At 42.3% G+C, this 18,866-nt stretch overlaps 1 protein-coding gene across 2 annotated transcripts in view; it reads left to right on the top strand.

Moving 5' to 3' along the window:
• Positions 1–18,064, top strand: part of ECHID (enoyl-CoA hydratase/isomerase D) — a 34,109-nt gene extending 16,045 nt beyond the window's left edge. The window contains exons 2-10 of one of the 2 annotated variants that reach the window (XM_088941908.1): positions 11,415–11,692; positions 12,239–12,361; positions 12,590–12,691; positions 12,874–12,912; positions 12,997–13,095; positions 14,178–14,225; positions 14,585–14,680; positions 14,836–14,958; positions 17,725–18,064. In XM_088941908.1, the coding sequence (XP_088798034.1) occupies positions 11,435–11,692; positions 12,239–12,361; positions 12,590–12,691; positions 12,874–12,912; positions 12,997–13,095; positions 14,178–14,225; positions 14,585–14,680; positions 14,836–14,958; positions 17,725–17,841 (1,005 nt within the window). In that variant the 5' untranslated portion in view covers positions 11,415–11,434 and the 3' untranslated portion in view covers positions 17,842–18,064. Of the gene's footprint in view, positions 1–11,340; positions 11,693–12,238; positions 12,362–12,589; positions 12,692–12,873; positions 12,913–12,996; positions 13,096–14,177; positions 14,226–14,584; positions 14,681–14,835; positions 14,959–17,724 lie in introns of both variants that reach the window. The other variant, XM_088941909.1, reaches the window with a different exon arrangement.
• Positions 18,065–18,866: the final 802 nt, after the last annotated feature.

Genomic DNA, 18,866 nt, shown 5'->3' on the forward strand with positions numbered 1-18,866 from the left:
ATCTCGAGCTTTTGAGTTTGGGTGAACATTCTTGTATCTGAACCCTCTTCTGCTAATGAAATATAGTTTCTTTTGAGTATTTCTGAGTGCAAAAAATACTTCTAAGTGTGAGTGGACTCCGAGCTGGACAATTTAACGTATAGGTTGTCTGAGCTGTTGAGCTACTTGGCTAGCAATGAGTAAGGATAGCCGAAAGTGAAGTTGTGTCACTTCGGGCTGTACGAGTTACCCCAGACTATTGAGCTACTGAGCTGATAAGAGCAACAGGGCTGGAATAGACACCGTAAGGTTCATACTCGAGCTGTCCTTTCCTTGGGATAGAGATAACCAAGATTTTCGTAGCGCCCATGTCCTTTTCAGTTTGGCATTTTGTGGCCCTTAGGCTTGGAGAGGGACCCGTAGTCTGCTCTTGAATTTTACCCACGCCGAAGTGGCAACTGGGGTCTTCTTGTGGCCCTTAGGCTTAGGGAGGGACCCGTAGTCCGCTCCTGGATTTCACCCAGGCCGAAGTGGAAACTAGGGTCTTCTTGTGGCCCTTAGGCTTAGGGAGGGACCTGTAGCCCGCTCCTAGATTTCACCCAGTCCGAAGTGTCAACTGGGGTCTTCTTGTGGCCCTTAGGCTTAGGGAGGGACCCGTAGCCCGCTCTTGGATTTCACCCAGGCCGAAGTGGCAACTGGGGTCTTCTTGTGGCCCTTGGGCTTAGGGAGGGACCCATAGTCCGCTCCTGGATTTCACCCAGGCCGAAGTGGGAACTGAGGTCTTCTTGTGGCCCTTAGGCTTAGGGAGGGATCCATAGTCTACTCCTAGATTTAGTTGCTCCTTGGAGACCTATAAGGAACTAAATGCCAGAGGACCTGGGGTACTAACCTGGCGGGGTCGCTCCGATGGCTAAGTTAGTACTCTTGTATTAGGCTGTGGGCTTAGAAATCACAATCTAAGAATTAGGGCCTACTTACTTGTTTTTGGGGCTGATGCTTTCTTGATTCGTAATCAGAGATAGTACCGCCTTAGGTTGCTGATGTTCCATGCGCGGGGCACTTTCTTTTCTTCTAGGGTTTTGAGTTCGTACATGCCTTCTCCTAGTATCCGTTTCACTCAGTAGGGACCTTCCCAGTTTGGTCCGAGCTTACCTACACCGGGCTCGGGCACCATAACTTTCCGGAGGACTAGGTCTCCAACGTGTAAGTATCGCTTTCTGGGTGTTACAATACCGAGCTACTTTTTGTTGGTAAGCTATGGTCCGGATGTATGCAAGGTCTCGTACTTCTTCTATTAGGTCGAGGTTGGTGCGGAGCTCATCATTATTTCCTTCTTCGTCGTAGGCTTCTAGACTTAGTGTGGGTACCTTGATTTCAGCTGGGGTTACTACTTCCATGCCATAGGTGAGGTTGAAGGGGGTACCTTGATTTCAGCTGGGCTTCTAGACTCAGTAGGCCCATAGTACGCTAGGCAATTCTTCTATCCATAGCCCCTTAGCTTGGGATAAACGAGCTTTCAGTCCGTGGAGTATAGCTCTGTTCGTGACTTCTGTATGCCCCTTCGCCTGGGGGTCTACTATTGAAGTGAAGTTCTGTTGTATCCCCATTTCCGCACACCAGTTCTGGAACTTGATATCTTCAAACTGCTTACCATTGTCAGAAATAAGCACTCGGGGCAGTCCGAAGCGGCATACTCCCACTTTGTGAAGTAATCTACTGCTACTACTAAGAATTTCCTCTGTCTTGTCGCTGGCGGGAATGGTCCAAGGATGTCGATTCCCCACTGTGCGAAGGGCCATGGGCTAGTGAGGTACTTCAGGTCAGCAGTAGGTCGGTGGTGGATGTTGGCGTACCTCTGACATTTGTCGCATTTCTTGGTGAGCTCGAGTGTGTCTGCCTTCATCGTGGGTCAGTAGTATCCTTGTCGTAGTGCTTTTTGTGCGAGAGCCCTGCCACCCAAGTGTCCGCCGCATAGGCCTTCATGGGTGTCATGGAGAACGAGCTCAGCTTCTGATGGTCGCAAACAACGCAAGTAGGGGGGTGTGTAGAATATTCGGTACAATCGTTCGTTTATCATGACATACTTGGCCGCTTGTCGTTCTATTCTTCTGGCTGCATTGCGATCTGTAGGTCGGGTTCCGTGAAGTAGGTAGCTTGCGAATGGGTCGATCCAGCTTGGTTTGACTTGTGTAACAGGAGCGACCTCTTACTCATGCTGGCTAACCGGGATAGTGCATCGGCCTCAGCATTCTCAGACCTTGGAATCTACCTGATAAAATAAGACTGGAAGCCTTGTAGGATTTCTTTGGCCTTGGTCAAATAGGCGGCCATGGCAGGATCGCTGGCTTCGTAGTCTCCGGTGACCTGATTGACTATGAGCTGGGAGTCATTGCAGATGACGTTGTGCTATGCTTGCACTTCTTTTGCTAATGTGAGTCTGGCTAGTAGTGCCTCGTACTTAGCTTCGCTGTTGGATGCCGCGAACTCGAACCGAATTGCATACTCTAGTTTTACCCCGCTTGGTCTGTGCAGTATGGCGCCGGCTCCGCTTCCTTGTTGGTTGGACGAGCCGTCCACATGAAGGATCCAGGGTTCTTCATCCCAAGTTGGCTTTGCTTTAACCAAGATTGGTGCCATACTGATTGAAGCCTCTTCTCCGTGTCCGACCTCTGGTAGTTCGGGGATTGCGGTGCTAAAAGTACACTCTACTATGAAGTCGGCCAAGGCTTGGGCCTTAATTGCCATCCGAGGTTCGTATTGGAGGTCGTATTCGCTGAGTTCGATGGCCCACTTCGTCAATCTTCCAGATACCTCGGGCTTGAGTAAGACTTGTCTCAGAGACTTGTTTGTGAGGACTACGACAGTGTGGGCTTGGAAATATGGGCGAATCTTCCAACCTGCCGTGACTAGTGCGTACGCCAGCTTCTCGATCTCTGGGTACTTAGTTTCCGCGTCCTGCAAAACTTTACTCACACAGTAGATAGGTTGTTGGACTTGATCTACTTCTTTTATTAGTACCGAGCTGACCACCTCATCGCTCGCGGAGAGGTATAGCTTTAAAATATCGCCCTCCTTAGGTCGGGTTAGAATCGAGATACTAACTAGGTACTTCTTTAGCTCGTTGAAGGTGAGCTGGCACTCTTTAGTTCATTCGAAGTCTTTACTTTTCTTAATTGCCTTAAAAAAGGGAAGGCAGCGATCTGCCGACTTGGACATGAAGCGGCTTAAGGCAACCATGCAGTCATTTAGCCTTTGAACCTCTTTCAATTTGCAAGGTGGCTTCATTTCTAGGATAGCCTTGACTTTTTCGGGGTTTGCCTCAATTCCACGCTAGTTAACTATGTAACCTAGGAATTTACCCGAGGTGACACCAAAGATACACTTACTAGGATTCAACTTCATACTATACTTACGCAGGATTTCAAAAACACGCTGCAAGTCACTTATTAAACAGTCTGAAAACTGGGTTTTGATGACCATGTCGACTACATAGCACTCAACCTTATCACCAATCAACGGCTCAAAAAGTTTGTTAACAAGTCTTTGAAAGGTTGCCCCGACATTTTACAGTCCGAAGGGCATAACCTTATAACAGTACAAGCCTAGCTCGGTTATAAACGTTGTTTTTTCCTCGTTGGAGGGGTCCATCTTGATCTGGTTGTAGCCCGAGTATGCATCCAAAAAACTCAACAATTCATGCCTTGAGGTCGCATCCACTAGACGGTCGATCTTGGGGAGAGGGAAACAATCCTTCGGGCAGGCTCGATTTAGGTCGGTGTAATCGACGAACATGCGGCATTTACCATTGGCCTTTTTACTAGAATAGGGTCAGCCACCCAGCTCGGGTAGTGGGCCTCTCTAATGAAACCGGTCGCGAGGAGTTTCCCGACCTCCTTATCGACTATCTTCCAACGCTTCGGGGCTAGGTTGCGTTTTTTCTGTCTAACTGCCCTGACTAAAGGATCATTGTTCAACTTATGAGTTATAACCTTAGCATCTATGCCAAGCATTTCTGTCGCAGACTAGGCAAATACATCTAAATTCTCGAGTAGAAAACTTACCAGCTGAGAGCGAAGGGGCTCTTCGACTGTTGTTCCAATCTGGAGAGTTCTAGCCGGATCTTCCGCTGAGGTCGGAATGTGGATCGTTCCTTCGGTGGTTGTGGCTCGTTCCTTGAAGTATTCCGTAGGCCGCTCTAATTCAAGGTCATCTGCCAGTTTGCTTTTTTCCTTTGAGGGCAGCAATGTAACACTTTCGGGACTCGAGCTGATCACCCCGTGCCACCCCTACCCCGAAGTCCTTGGGGAACTTCATGGCCAGGTAGTAAGTAGACACTACTGTGCGAAGCATGTAAGTGACGGGCCGCCCTACAATGGCGTTGTACGGGGAGGGCATTGCGACCACTAGGAAGGCATGCTTGAGCCTCACGATGTTGGGCCATGTACCGATCTCCACAGGCAAAGAAACTCGTCCGAGGGGTCTGACCTCTTCTCCACTGAAACCCACTAAAGGAATACTGGCGGGCTGGAGGTCACTTTCCAGGAGCCATAGCTTGTCGAAGGTGCTTTTGAATAGGATATCGGCCGAACTTCCCGAATCTACCAGGATGCGCCTGACTTCGAAGTCGTTGATCTTCATTCTTATGACCAACGCGTCGTCGTGGGGGTATTAAATCCCTCACGCGTCGTCTTCGGTAAAGAATATAGGGTCCTCAGTTCGTGGCCGCTTTGGAGGGTTCTGTTCTTCATGCTCTAGCTTGCGAGCTGAAGTCTTTCCTGCTGCCGTAGAACAGCCCACAACAATGACCCGCCGGTGATCGTATTGATTACCCCACGAACTGGTCTTTCTTCCGGCAATTGTCTCTGTTCACTTGGCCTGTTGCTGGACTCGGAAGCATCTTTCTTTTGCTCCCCTCACTGATCTGTCTGGCCTTTATTACTTCTTTGTACAAAGTTTCTCAGGTACCCGCGACGGATGAGCTCCTCAATCTCATCGCGGAGGTTTTTATAGTTTTCGGTGCTATGACCGTGGTCTTTGTGGAAATGACAATATACATTTTTATTTCTATGGGTTGGGTCGCTTCTCGACCTGGGTGGCCACTTTACAACGGAAGCATCCTTTATGGCCATGAGAATTTCCCCATGCTTCGCGTTGAGGGGCGTAAAGCTCGTTCTTTCAACCGGAGGAGCTCGGGGGTGGAAATTTGACATGTTCCCCCTGACAGGGGACCTGCTTTTCTTTCTCTTGCCGACTTCGTTGTTCGAGCTGTGGTCTTCCCTCTTCCTCTTCTCTGTTGGGGCTTCAGTCTGCTGGTTCATCTCTTCCTCGGTCCCGATGAATTGATCCGCGAGCTTAAGGAACTCTGTAATGTCCTTGGGCTTGTTTGCCACCACGTGCCACTTAAACTCTCTATGTGTAATCCCCTTTTTGGATGCTGCAAATCTCACGGCTGGGTCTAAGTCTGGGATCAACAGACAAGTGTCGTTGAAGCATTTGATGTAGCTTCCGGTTGACTCCCCTTCCTTCTGGACTATACTGAGAATGCTTTCTTGTGACCTCGGGTACTTCTTATTGGTGATGAAGTGCGAGGTGAATAATTGTACAAACTGCGCCTAGCTTTTAACTGTTCCAGGCACGATGTTTCTATACCAAATGCGGGCTACTCCTTTGAAAATCGTGGAGAAGGCAACACACATGCAAGCCTCGCTAGCCCTGACGAGATGCATCTGGGACTGGAATGAATCTACTTGGTCACTAGGGTCAAAAGATCCATCGTACTTGTCCAGGGGAGGGACCCTGAAGTTTGTTGGCATTGGGGAGGCCAAGAGCTCGGGGGATAGCGGAGAGGGTACAGAAAGGAGGGGAGCGGTTTTGGTGACCTACCCATGCTTTACCTTTAGGCTGCTTAGGTCGGGTGGATGCTTCGATGGGCCTTTGGTGTTGCTCGGATGGTTCCGTAGCGGTGCTGCTGACCTCCGTACCTTCGGATGGCGCTTTGGTCGGGTGTGACTTGGACTGTCGGCTGTTGCGGGCTGAGAAGCCCTGCCTGGAGTCCTTGGCTAGGACTTTGAACCGATTTTTAGCAAGAATGCCTTCAGGTCGTGAAGGTCGAGGTGGACTGATTCTAGTGGGTCGAGTATCTTTTGACTTGCTTACTTGGAGTGAGGTGGGATGGACTTGTTTTTCTTTTCTGCCGCGAGACGAGGCCTGGGAGGTTTCCTCCCAGTCAGGGCGGTTGCATTGGCAGCGAGGCTTACTCAGGGTGATTGGGCACTGAGGTGGGGTAGGTTGTTGGTTCTGTCGTGGCGATGGAAACTGCTACTGGTACATGTGATGCATAACTTATTGTTGGTACTGCTTGAACTGTTGGACCTGTTGCATTTGGGCTTGCATAGCCCGTATGCAATATACTAGGTCATTCAGTTGGTTTTGTCCTGCTCCCCGGGGGACTATGGACAATTCAACGGAGGTTGGGCCTACTATAGGAGGGAATGGGGCACTCACAGGCCCAAATGATTGAGGCACGACATGTACTGGGATCCCATCCGCGGGAAGCAGTATGGTGAACTGGCCTACACAGACAGTTGGGGGCTGGAGTTGCCCCCCCGAGGTGTTCGTTTCCCTGAGTTGTCTGGCATTGCTAGAAGAAGCCATAGGTCTGGTTTCTAAGCTTTCTAGGTGTTTAGAATGGGGATAAGAGGGCTTTTTGTAAGAGTTTCCCACAGGCGGTGCCAATTGATGTGGCGTAATCCGGTTACTCTCTATTGGAGGTGACCTGGCTTCCAGCGACGACGAGAACGGGTTCCTGAAAGAGAAGAGCTTAGAGACCCCGGGGCGAGTCACCTGGTGTGGATACTCCAATGGCTATGTTAGAACACAATGATAGCGTAGAACTTGAAGATGATAACAGTGAGAGCTCAGAGAGTAGAGATTTTGCACAACAATGATAGTAAAAATAGAATATACCCTCACCCCAGGTGAGTGCGGGGTCTTTTATACACTGGCTCAGGTGGGTAGGTGGAACAGTCACTGAACCCCTGTTACGATGGGACCTGTCGCGTGTTAGGTGGTTGAAGCGCCGTCAAGCGGTAATACTGTCACTTCCCGCCAGAACGGGGAGTTGGTGAACTAATGTTACCGCTATAAGTACGGTCCTGCGGGGTTCAGGGATGAGGGTGTATTCCTCGAGGTGGCCATGCGGAGATCTGTATGGTAGATAAGCTACCTGTAGGATACCGGGCTGCTCGATAGTGAACTAATGAGTAGCGAGCTTCTTGAGCTCGTGCTTTGGTTTGCCCTTGCGAATGCCAAAGTGTCTTTGGCCCGAGGTGATCCCAATTGGGAATATTAGCATGCCCGAGCTCGTTTTATACCGAGCTGGCTTGTGCCAAGTTGTCACTTGCGACGAGTCACGCGTCTATCTATACAGTTGGACCAAATCACCTTTCACCTTATCCTCCGAGAAGGCCACGTCGTCTTGACGAAGGCCCTTCCTGCCTTTGTATATATAATAGATGCCTTTATCCATTATCGTAGCCATTAGCGAACATCCATTGAGATTGAGAGAGACAGGGTGAGACTGTGAGACAGTGAGGGTAAACTTGACCGGAGAAGAAGGCTTTACTGATGTGCTGAGCCACCGACTGCCACTGCTCCAAAGATCTCAAAGTTCAAACTTGAAACTGACGAACAACAGGTAAATCTCGTTTTCCTCTTTCTTCTTCCTAATTCCATGCCCTGTTTTGATTTTTAAAGAATGATTATATTTGCTTATTTCAGTCTTAAATTTTAATGGCTTTTTCTTCTTCGAAGTTCAGTTTTAAACTCTTAATAGCTCATTAGCTTGTTTCTGTGGTAACCAGTAGTACCGCATGGCTAAACAAATAAGTGTGAAAATAACAACCGTGGAGAGGATAACGCTCGTGAGCCGGTCAAATCCAAAATTTTGCGGGATCAAGATGCTCAATAAACCTCGAAGAAGAGCAATCAAGCATCCATGGAGAAAATAGCTTCTGTCACTAGTGAGGAATATAATCGGTCTTTCGATAGCTTATATTGCTTACCAGGTTGCAGGAAAGCTAAAAGAATTTTGGTTTTTTATGGCAATGTGGTAGTGCAATATAGGGCCAGGGGCACTTCTTGTACCCGCGGCAGGGGAAGAGTGGGGAGGGGCAAAAAGGTGGTGCTCTGAGGGTGTTAAGCTTGGGTGTTGGGCCCTTCTACTTGCTTGTAGGTTTCGGTTTTGGGTCATTTTGTCTCGGTTGTTTGAGAGTGCCGGTTTTGTTGGCTGGGGTTAGAGGGTCTGGGCTGGATCCCCTGCTCAAGCTCCTTCCTCAGGTTTGGCTAGTCGAGCAACCCTTTTGTGAGGAATATAATTGGAGGGGGGCCTGCGTTGCAGGGGATCACTCATAAACTATCAGGCTCGATCTCGATTCGAATTAGAGACTTGAGCTCGAGCTTGAGCTCAACTCCAATCAAAAGTTCGGAAGTTCGGGTTTGGCTACCTTTGATTGTACGTCTCTCAAGTAGCCGAGGTCTCCCTCAGTTGCTGAGGTGCCAAATCGAGGTCTTCCTCAGCTACTGAAGTGTCGAGCTGAGGTTTGCTTATTAGGCGAGGCGTCGAGCTGAGGTCTCCCTTAGTTGACAAGGTGCCGAGCTGAGGTCTCCCTCAATTGTCGAGGTGCTGAGCCGAGATCTCCCTCAGTGACCGAGGTGCTGTGCCGAGGTGACACCCTATGTACACACTCGATTAGACTCGTGAGACCTTTGATTGCAGGTCTCCCTAGCAGCCAAGGTGCCGAGCCAAGGTCTCCCTCAGCTGCTGAAGTGTCAAGTTGAGGTTTCCCTAGCAGGCGAGGTGTCGAGCTCAGGTCTCCCTTAGTTGAGAAGGTGCCGAACTGAGGTCTCCTTTAGTGGTCGAGGTGTCGTCTAGCTCGAGTTTGATTCAAATTAGAGACTTGAGCTTGAGCTCGGCTCGGCTTGAGCTCGACTACCTTTGATTGCAAGTTCCCTAGCAGCCAAGATGCCAAGTTGAGGTCTCCCTCAGTTGGAGAGAGAGTGGCATTCTTGTAATTTATAAGGAGAGAGAGAGATAGAGATGGCATTCTTGTAATTTGTAAGAAAGAGAGAGAGAGAGAGAGAGAGAGAGAGAGAGAGAGAGAGAGAGAGAGGCATTCTTGTAATTTGAAAGAAAAAAAGCAAGAGAGAGTTGGTAGGAGAGAGTGGCATTCTTGTAATTTGAAAGGAAAAAAAAACAAAACTTACTATTAAATTCCATTTATTGGCTTCTCAGGCCTTATTTCGTACACATTCCAAGTTAATGTATTTATATTGATTTTACTTTGTTTTTTCCTCGTAAAAAGTGTGAAAATAACAACTGGGCTCTAAGGTCTGCACCTTTCCTACTTTCCAAGTGTTGCAGAGCTACAGGTTCTAAGTTGGAACTACTATGCTCTGGTCGGTATTACATTACTAAACAGATAAATGTAAGGATAACAACTGGGTTCTACAGTCTGCACCTTTCCAACTTTCTAAGTGTTACAGAACTACAAGTTCTAAGTTGGAATTTGTAATTTGGAACTACTAATCTCCGTTAATAAGTTATGCAGCTTTAAGTCATCGATACTCTCACACAAAAAAAATCCAACTTCTTTTTAAAGATCCTGAAGCTCAAACATATTTTATCTTTTTGATAGGGCTCAACATTCCTCCAACCTATTACCAGATTTGGAATCTCCTTCCACTTCTAACTGTTGCATTCTCCATTGCTTTGCCAGTCTGAGACCTTGGAGTAAAGCAATTACTTCTGCCTTTAAGGAGTCTCCCATCCCTATTGGTCCTGAGCCAAGGTCCAGAACTCTTTCCTCATTTCTGAAAACACCTACAATTCCTGAGGGGCCTGGGTTACCTAGAGAAGTAGAGAGCTTCCATCAAAGTTCAATTTCACTCTAAAGCTAGGTGGTGGGGACCAACTTTTCTGAACTGTTGGAGAAGAGGAAGAGGAACCAGCTATAGCACTCCATCCTCTAATGAAGTCCAGCTATAACACTGGATGGAGAACTTTATTGTCTCAAATGTGGAGGAACCTCATAGTTCAAAGAGTAGGAGGATTGTGCTAACTTTCATGAAGCTATTCAGTCGGCTTTTTTTTCTTTATCAGCAAAAGGAAATTTTATTAAAGAAAATTTTAAGAATACATCAAGGTGGAAAAAATTCCACCCTAAGCAAACAAAAGATTACAATTTTGCTCAAAACAATTGATTCCTAAAAGCCCCTTGTTTAGCTAGAGTATCCGCCATCCCATTAGCAGTTCTCCTCACCCATTTAAAGTTGACAGTTAGCTCCCTTGTTATACTTTCAATCTCCCAAAAGGTGTGTCTATTAGATCCAAGGGGTTTGGGTATTACTTCTTGTCCATGAAATTCCCACCTAAGAGTCCCCTTCCACCTCCAACTGTTGGAACCCAAACTGCTTTGCAAGCTTTACACCTTGGAGTAAGGCCAACAATTCTTCTGTCACTGAATGACCATGCTATTTAGTTGGCTTTTGGCAAAGGAATCGGTATGTGGAGCTGGTGGTCATGGATCTATGTTGGCAGTCGCTAAGGTTATAGCAGTGGTCAAGACTGTCACCGTAGCTCTATGACTGTTGGAATTGGTGAAAAAATGCTTATTCTTCCACATTTTTGGCAGTTCCTATAGATGATCCTAGTAACCCATGGAAATTATAAAAAATTAACTATAAATGATTTTTTAGATATTTTAAATGATTTTCATTGCAGAAAAGAACTATAAATAGATCTATCAATGATATTTTAAACTTGTTGATCTAACAATAATTTATGCCAAAAATGATTTTTTTCTTGTTTTTTATGAAAAAAATTTGAAAACTGAAAAACATCATTTATTTTATATATTCTATATGATTATCATATAAGGAAGAACTATGGATCTCATAATAATCTATCAAATTCATTATCCAAGAACAATTTAATGCGTCTTGTAGTGAACCTTTAGTAGATTGGAAGCTCAAACATTGTTTGATTTATTATTAGTGATGTTATTGTATGATATGTATATGTTATAGACTCCCAATATTATTAATTGTAATGTATCTCTTTATCTAAACTATGAAAGTATGCATTCCTTATGTGTTTATACCTATTCATATCCATTTCAACTCTAGATTTATTGTTATTGATGTATTTGTGGGACTTGTAAGAGTTTCCTAATGCATCCAAGCATATCCATATCTTTCCACCATATCCATGCGCATCTAAAGTATATCATGATACATATCCATATCCAAGCTTACCGATATGATGTGATACTGTTTTTTGAACCTTAGGCTCACCAATTGTAGGTGATCCATCCATTTGCACCTTAGATGTATCAGACAGACATGTTCTGAATTCAAAGCTCTGGATTATTGTGCAGAAACCTCAATACTTCTGCTAATGGCAGAATTTGAAGATAATGACCTCAAAATTGTGGCAAGAAGAATAGCATCAGTGGCTAATCATTTAGTCCCCGTTCACTCAACATCAGAACACACACTTGTTCATCTATCCAATGCTTCTATGAAGGATAGTTACCATCAAATACACGGTGAAGTCCCGACCCACGAAGCTGAATGGAGAGTTTGCTGCAACGAATCAGGGAAGGAGTTTACGGACATTATTTATGAGAAAGCCGTTGGGGAAGCAATTGCTAAGGTACTGTTTCACCCAAGCATATTGAAGGAAAATTTTCTTCTGAAAATGAAACTTTGATTGTTGAAACCTAATTATGGTTAGTTGTAAAAAAAAAAGCACCCTTTAACAAGTTTCAATTGAAATTCGAGTGAAATAGCAGAACTTTGAATGCAGCTAGTGCCATGGGAATCTTGCTTATTTATGGTCTGTGGATATTAGATGCTTCCATTTTTGCTAGAAAAAACAGTGAAGTTTTCCTATAACTTTATCCTCACCTGGACACCTGGACTTAGCTCTCTTTCTTTCACTTCCGTTTGCTACTATACTACTAGCACACACCACTAGTGCCATGGGAATCTTGCTTATTTATGGTCTATGGATATTAGATGCTTCCATTTTTGCTAGGAAAAACGGTGAAGTTTTTCTATAACCTTTTCCTCACCTGGACACCTGGACTTAGCTCTCTTTCTTTCACTTCCGTTTGCTATTATACTACTAGCACATGCCACTATTGTATCCAATTGCAATTAGAGCTTTAAATCCACTCTACTTCTACTTTGCTTGAAGATTACAATCAACCGGCCAGAGAGGAGGAATGCTTTCAGGCCACATACTATTAAAGAGCTTATTTATGCATTTAATGATGCTCGAGATGATAGCTCTGTGGGAGTCATCATCTTTACAGGCAAGGTACCTTTTCAGTCTAATTATTTCTCTTCTGTTTTTGACCTTTTTTTTTTATTTATTTATTTAAAACACTGTCCAGTTCTTGATTGAAGTTGTATCTTTAATTAGTTGAGTTAGTATGGTCATTAAGTTATTCACACCATCAGATTTTCCCATTTTAGAGTAGGCCTGGTGCATCTTTCAAGGGCCCCTCTTTCACTAAAAGGAATGTTGAAATCATGTTTATATTAGGGTACCAAGGCATTTTGCAGTGGCGGAGATCAAGCATTGAGAGACAAGGATGGATATGTTGACTTTGAAAGTTTTGGTCGACTTAATGTTTTGGATTTGCAGGTATTTAGTTTTCATGATTGAGCCATTTTTCTTTGGATTTTAAGTCCCATGCGTGAACTCTTTACGTCAACCTCAAAACAATAATGGCTTTCTTGAAAATCAAGCGCTTATATAGCATTGGTTCTTGTGCTGGCATATTATTCTTCTTTTCTTGCCAATAAATTTCTTTTGTCTTTATGAAGGTACAAATTCGACGTCTTCCCAAACCAGTAATAGCAATGGTATACTCTTCTTATCTCACTTTTTTTTCTCTATATGATCTTTTTGCTTGACCTGTGCGTAATATTTATTTTCACCATTTCTAGGTTGCAGGTTATGCTGTTGGAGGTGGACATGTATTGCATATGGTTTGTGATCTAACAATTGCAGCTGATAATGCCATTTTTGGTCAGACAGGCCCAAAGGTTCTCATCCTTTATGGCTAATCATATTCAATTACAAAACTTGTAAATTCAACTGCTAAATGATGTCAAAATAATCACATATAACAGAGGATAGCTTGTTTGGATAGCAAAAGGAAAACTATGTTTTAACCAGTGTTACCTTTGATACAGATAGCCTTGTAGTTCTACAATCCATAGATTTTTGGTGATCATTAAGATTCATAGAAACCACTAAAATCTACAATGTTTCTTTTTAATATCTGACCCTTGTCATAGTTATGGAGATGAGTGTGTCTTTCATTTTACAACCTCTGTACAATTTGCAGGTTGTTAATGATCACTAAGATGGATGGTAACCACTGAAATCTGCCTTTCTTAAGAGAAATTATGTGACAACCCTTGTCATAATTATGCAGATGAGTGTGTCCTCAATTGAACATATTTTTTCTGGCTTCTGACCAATTTGCTTTTTGAGAAAGCTTGACTTAAAATTCAGCATAATGTTGCCATGAAGCTCTTTTAAGTTTGATGTTTAATTTTTGTTATTGGCCATTCAATGACAAATAAGGTCATTTTTGATAACTATATTTCTTCATGTTTGACATAGTGGTTCTGTATTTGTGTTTGAGAAGACTTCAAGTGTCAGAGTTGCTTTAATTAATGGAAATAAAAACCTTAAGAACTTTGTGCATTTTTAGCCAACTAAAGCATATTATTTCTGCATGGTTTTGCTTTCATATCCCTGTATGGACAAATATTGTCAAATTGTCACTGGGGCATTTTTTTTTATTTTTCCCTTGATATTATTGTATAGCCATCTTATTCTTTGAAGTCTCAAGAATAGTTCTATTCAAAAGTTGTTGTAGTTCTGCCAATCAGTTGGAGTTATTAGAATTGTATCTCCTAATCTGAAGATCTTGGAAGTCTTATGCTCTATGTGCTTACCTTCTACAGTTCCACTACTTCCTGTTTAAGTTGTTTTTCATGCTTGTTGGAACCTCTGCAAAAACAACACATTGCATAAAAGACACTATCTTGAAACAGTTGCATTAATAAAATGTATTAGGCACTTAAATCTACTTCCTGTGCTGTGATTCTTTCAGGTTGGAAGCTTTGATGCAGGCTATGGATGTTCCATAATGTCTCGCTTGGTAAGCTAATAAAGTAAGATGCTTTTTGGCATTTTGTGCAGAACTGTTATCATCTCATGAAGCAAACGGGTATGGAATCAAAATGGTGTGGTTTCAATGGGAATGGGTTCTTTCTTGAGCCATGACATGTTTGTGCATGTGCATCTGTAAGCTTTTATTTTATTTTAGTTTACCCTGGGATGTTGCATAATATGGGCCAATCCTAGTTTTACTTTGGATGACTTTAAATTGTTGCTAATTGTTTCATTGAGAACATACTCTGCAATGAGAATGGTTTCTTTGGTGTTTTTTTATTTTTTAATTACTTAACCTTTTTCCATTTGTTTTGAAATTTCGAAATTTTGATTCTGGTTAACCAGATTGGACCTAAAAAAGCACGTGAGATGTGGTATCTAGCGAGATTTTATACTGCTTATGAAGCAGAAAAAATGGGACTAGTGAATGTTGTTGTACCGGTGAGTCCATAATGGAATCATGTCTAAGATATACCTTCATTTTCATAATTATGATGTTTTAGTCTTTGAGTTACATGTTTCATATGTTTCTAGACTGTAGATCCAGCCATTGTAGAAAGATAGCTAATGGCCAAGTTGTTTCCTGCTTGTATCAGAAAGAAAAATTGGAGCAAGAAACATTGAAATGGTGCCGGGAGATCTTAAGGAATAGTCCTACTGCAATCCGGGTTCTCAAAGCTTCTCTAAATGCAGTTGACGATGGTCATGCTGGCCTCCAGGTATCTCTTAACAGCCCTTTTAGATAATATTGCTCAATTTGGTGGCTTGCAAGCATTTGTGCAAAATATGCACAGGAGACATATAGGGAGAGATAATTTGGTGAGTTCAAATGTAATAGAATTCTGTCTTAAGAAGGAATGAGGGTAAAAAAGGAAATGGTTGAAGAAAAATATTCCAAATGTGTTAGAAAGCAAGCAGGTGAATAGAAACATTCTTCCAGATATTGTTATAGAACCAACCATGAATATTTTATGCTTGCTACTATACATAAAGCCTAAAACCATAATTTAAGGATGATCACTTGAAGATCAAGCATAAAACTTAACCATAAATAAACCCAGGAAAACTTTTAAGTCTCTCAAAGCACCAAAAATATCAAATCTCAAGATAAATAAATCTTAAATATTACAGAGGGTGAAATATAAGATCAATAATAGTCTTCCTCCCCCTCTCCCACTCCCCCCAGGTAAATAAATAAACACTAAATATTATTTCTTGTTTACAGTAGGACAAGTATGTTTTTGATACCTTTCTTCTATTCCCTTACAGTGAAAAGCAGTGAGTAAATTCAAACCTTAAGTACCTTAGTGGATGATAAAGACAATATTAGGAGTAAATGTCAAATCTTAGGTTACTTAGAGGAAACCAAAGGGAAATCCTCTGCAGTTCACAAATGCTCAATGAAACTTGAAAGCTTAAAGACAGATTACTATTCATTAATTAAAAACATTCATTGCAGTTGCTTTATAATAAAAAAGCTTGAAATCTAACATAAGGGTCCAAGTTCTTTTCTCATTCTTTTTTTTTTTTGTGGTAAATGGTAAAATGTGATTGTATTACTATAAACAAGGGAGAGATGCCCTCAACTCTTTACGGTTGTATATGACTATAATTTTTTTATAGGAAATGGTAACTTTCATTGAATTTAGTTTAACATGAAACATACAACTATCAACCACCTAAAACATGAGGGTGCTGACCCAAGAAGCAAAACTAAGTTACAATCCTGCCCAAAACAAGTCCTGTCTGAAGGTCCCTTGCTTTGCCAACATATCAGATAATCCATTAGCCGACCTTCTGACCTAATTAAAAGAGACCCCCTAGCTCCCTTGCTAGCCAACTTATTTCCCTCGAGAGCTGTCAGCTGTCTATATACCCAGATCTCCAAATTTTGTGACTTCATCCAACCAATTACTAGCTTAGAATCCTCTTCTGCCTCAATTTGATGAAGACCCATCTGTTTAGCCAATTTTAAACCCTATAGTAAAGCCAATATTTCTGCTCTCAGTGAATCTCCCACTCTTATTGGCCAGGAGAACATAGCCAAGATTCTGTCCCTTTCATCTCTCAAAACTCCACCTACTCCAGAAGGGCCCAGGTTGCCTAAAGAGCTCCCATCAAAGTTTGACTTCACCCTTTGGGCTGTAGGAGTCCAACTAACCTCGGTTTCAATCTTCAAGGAAGTAGAGGCTGCCACTGCACTCCAACCTCTTTGTATGACATCAACTGAGAAATTCCTGAAAAGTTATAAAGTTTTCAGCCAATGTATAATTTTAATGGTCATTCCATCAATAACTTTTCCTTGGACTTCACAACACCTTTGAATATCCTGTTGTTCAGTTCTTCCCAAATTGACCAAAGTTTAGCTGCCCTTGTAGCTCTCCATGTAATTTTACCCCTCTTCTTTGGTTGCCTAAAGAAACTTGGATCAAAAAGGCCCACCACATCCAGGGGAGGGTCTTCACTTGCAGCCAAAGAGAGAAGAGAACCAAGTCCAAATAAAAGACACAAAGGGAAGAGATTAACAAGTGGGTAAGCGTCTCACAACATCCCAAACAAAGGCTACAAACATAAATCATTTAATAAAATTCCTTATTGCTTATCAAAAAGAAAGAAAAAACAAAGTTTACAAACATAAATCATTTAATAAAATTCCTTGTTGCTTATCAAAAAGAAAGAAAAAACAAAGGCTACAAACATGGGGAGAGATGCACCAGTTTGGTCTTCTTCTTTGGAGCACATCCCAGCAAAAAGCCCTTACTTTTGGAGGCACCAGACTACACCAAACCTCCTTTTTTGGAAAATTTCCTGTCAAATTAGGACTGAAGAAGAGTATTGTAAAAAAGAAGAGCAAGTGAACACACCAGAAGGGGAAGGTGACCAGATTCAACTATCTAAGAAAGAGTGATCCAAAAATACTGAGATTAGAAGAGAGATAACAAAAATCATAGCCATAAGGCCATAATTGAGTGTCCAAGTATTTAATGTTTTCCATCTATAGAGTGACCTGAAATATCTTAAAAATCATAGCCATAAGGCGCAGGAAAATAACAAAAACAACAATACCATTTACATTGTCTAGATATTTTTGACAAGCCAATAATAATCCAAAACAAATTTATAAGCATCAAATATTGACATTATAAACCAGACCACCTTATTCACCCATATGATTCAGAAAGTCCAAAATCTCTTTTGTTGTCATCTCTTCATCTTTCCCGCACTTCAGTATTTATAATAATTCGCTTTTTGCTGGATTTGGATTATTTACTTGGATTGTATTAAAATTCATACAAGCTACAAAAAATTTGGTTCCCTTGGTTCAGACGCTTTATATTGCAAGCCTCTTGCTTGAATCACATGCTGTTATTTACTTGTATGAACATGGTTCAACATTATGGGTTACATGCTCCAAGATGATGGTACCTGTGGTGCTATTTAAAAGCAATATTGTTAATATGATTTTGTTTTGATCCTAATCATAGGAGCTTGGTGGAAATGCTACACTCATTTTTTATGGCACTGAAGAGGCAAGTGAGGGAAGGACAGCATATATGCAACATAGACGCCCGGATTTCTCAAAATTTCCTCGGAAACCTTAGCAGAAATTACTGCAATGCCATGCACAATTCCCATTCGCATTCTTTTGTTTTTTTTGGGTATAAGGGAGACATTGCACTAGCAAACACTAGGGCTAGTGCAGCCCTAACGATCCTCAATTGTTGTTCTTTCTATCAAATGCAAGAGTTTTACTCGACCATTATCCATATAACCTTCTTGTTCAACATTTGCAATGAAGTCTGCAAGTTGATTTGCTTCTCTAAAGACATGCTTGATGTGGTTGCTTTCTGCTTTGCTCGACCAAAACCTGGGTTGTGTTGAATAATCTGCTTCTCTAAATACGTGCTTAATATGGATTCTGTGAGGATTTTGTTCATTATTAGAAGCTACATGAACACTTTAATTTCTGGCTGAACGTTTAAATGCCATATGAAGCTTTTGAGATCAAGAATGGTTCTATGGTCCGCGGTATTTATCACTCTGGTCATATTTGGGTGTATAAATTCCTCTTATCTTGTCATGAGCCTTGGGGGTACCAAACTATTAATCTGGCCAAGGTTCCAATTATCTAAAATGGGCTTATCTGTCCATATCACCATCTTTCTAGATTGTTCGCATTGTGGGGAATCTTATATGATTTCATTTCATGTTCCACGTTTTTATTTTTCAGTTTTAAAGCTTTATGGATTGCTTTGCAAGACTTATTAAGGTTAATAAGCTACATACATTAGGTGGGGTGGGTGTCCCAACCCTATTAATCATAAGTATCAATTTTGTTACAATTAAAATTATATCTATCATGGGGTGGACTCAAATGATCAATTTTTCATAAAGTCTGCCACATGGCTGAATACAAAAAATTAGTGGTTCTAATGCATCTTAGTGATCATGAACAACCTGCGAATTGTACAGAGGTTGTTGAATCAGGGACACAGTCATCTCTATATCTATGACAAGGATTACACATTAAAAAAAAATGTAGATTTCAATGGTTTCGATGCATCTTAATGATCACCAACAACCAGTGAGCTGTTTGGAAGATTATCTGTATCAAAAGTAACGTTGG

This window comes from Nelumbo lutea, chromosome 4, assembly GCF_056320005.1.
Source record: "Nelumbo lutea isolate HS-2025 chromosome 4, American lotus-T2T, whole genome shotgun sequence".
Lineage (NCBI taxonomy): Eukaryota > Viridiplantae > Streptophyta > Magnoliopsida > Proteales > Nelumbonaceae > Nelumbo > Nelumbo lutea.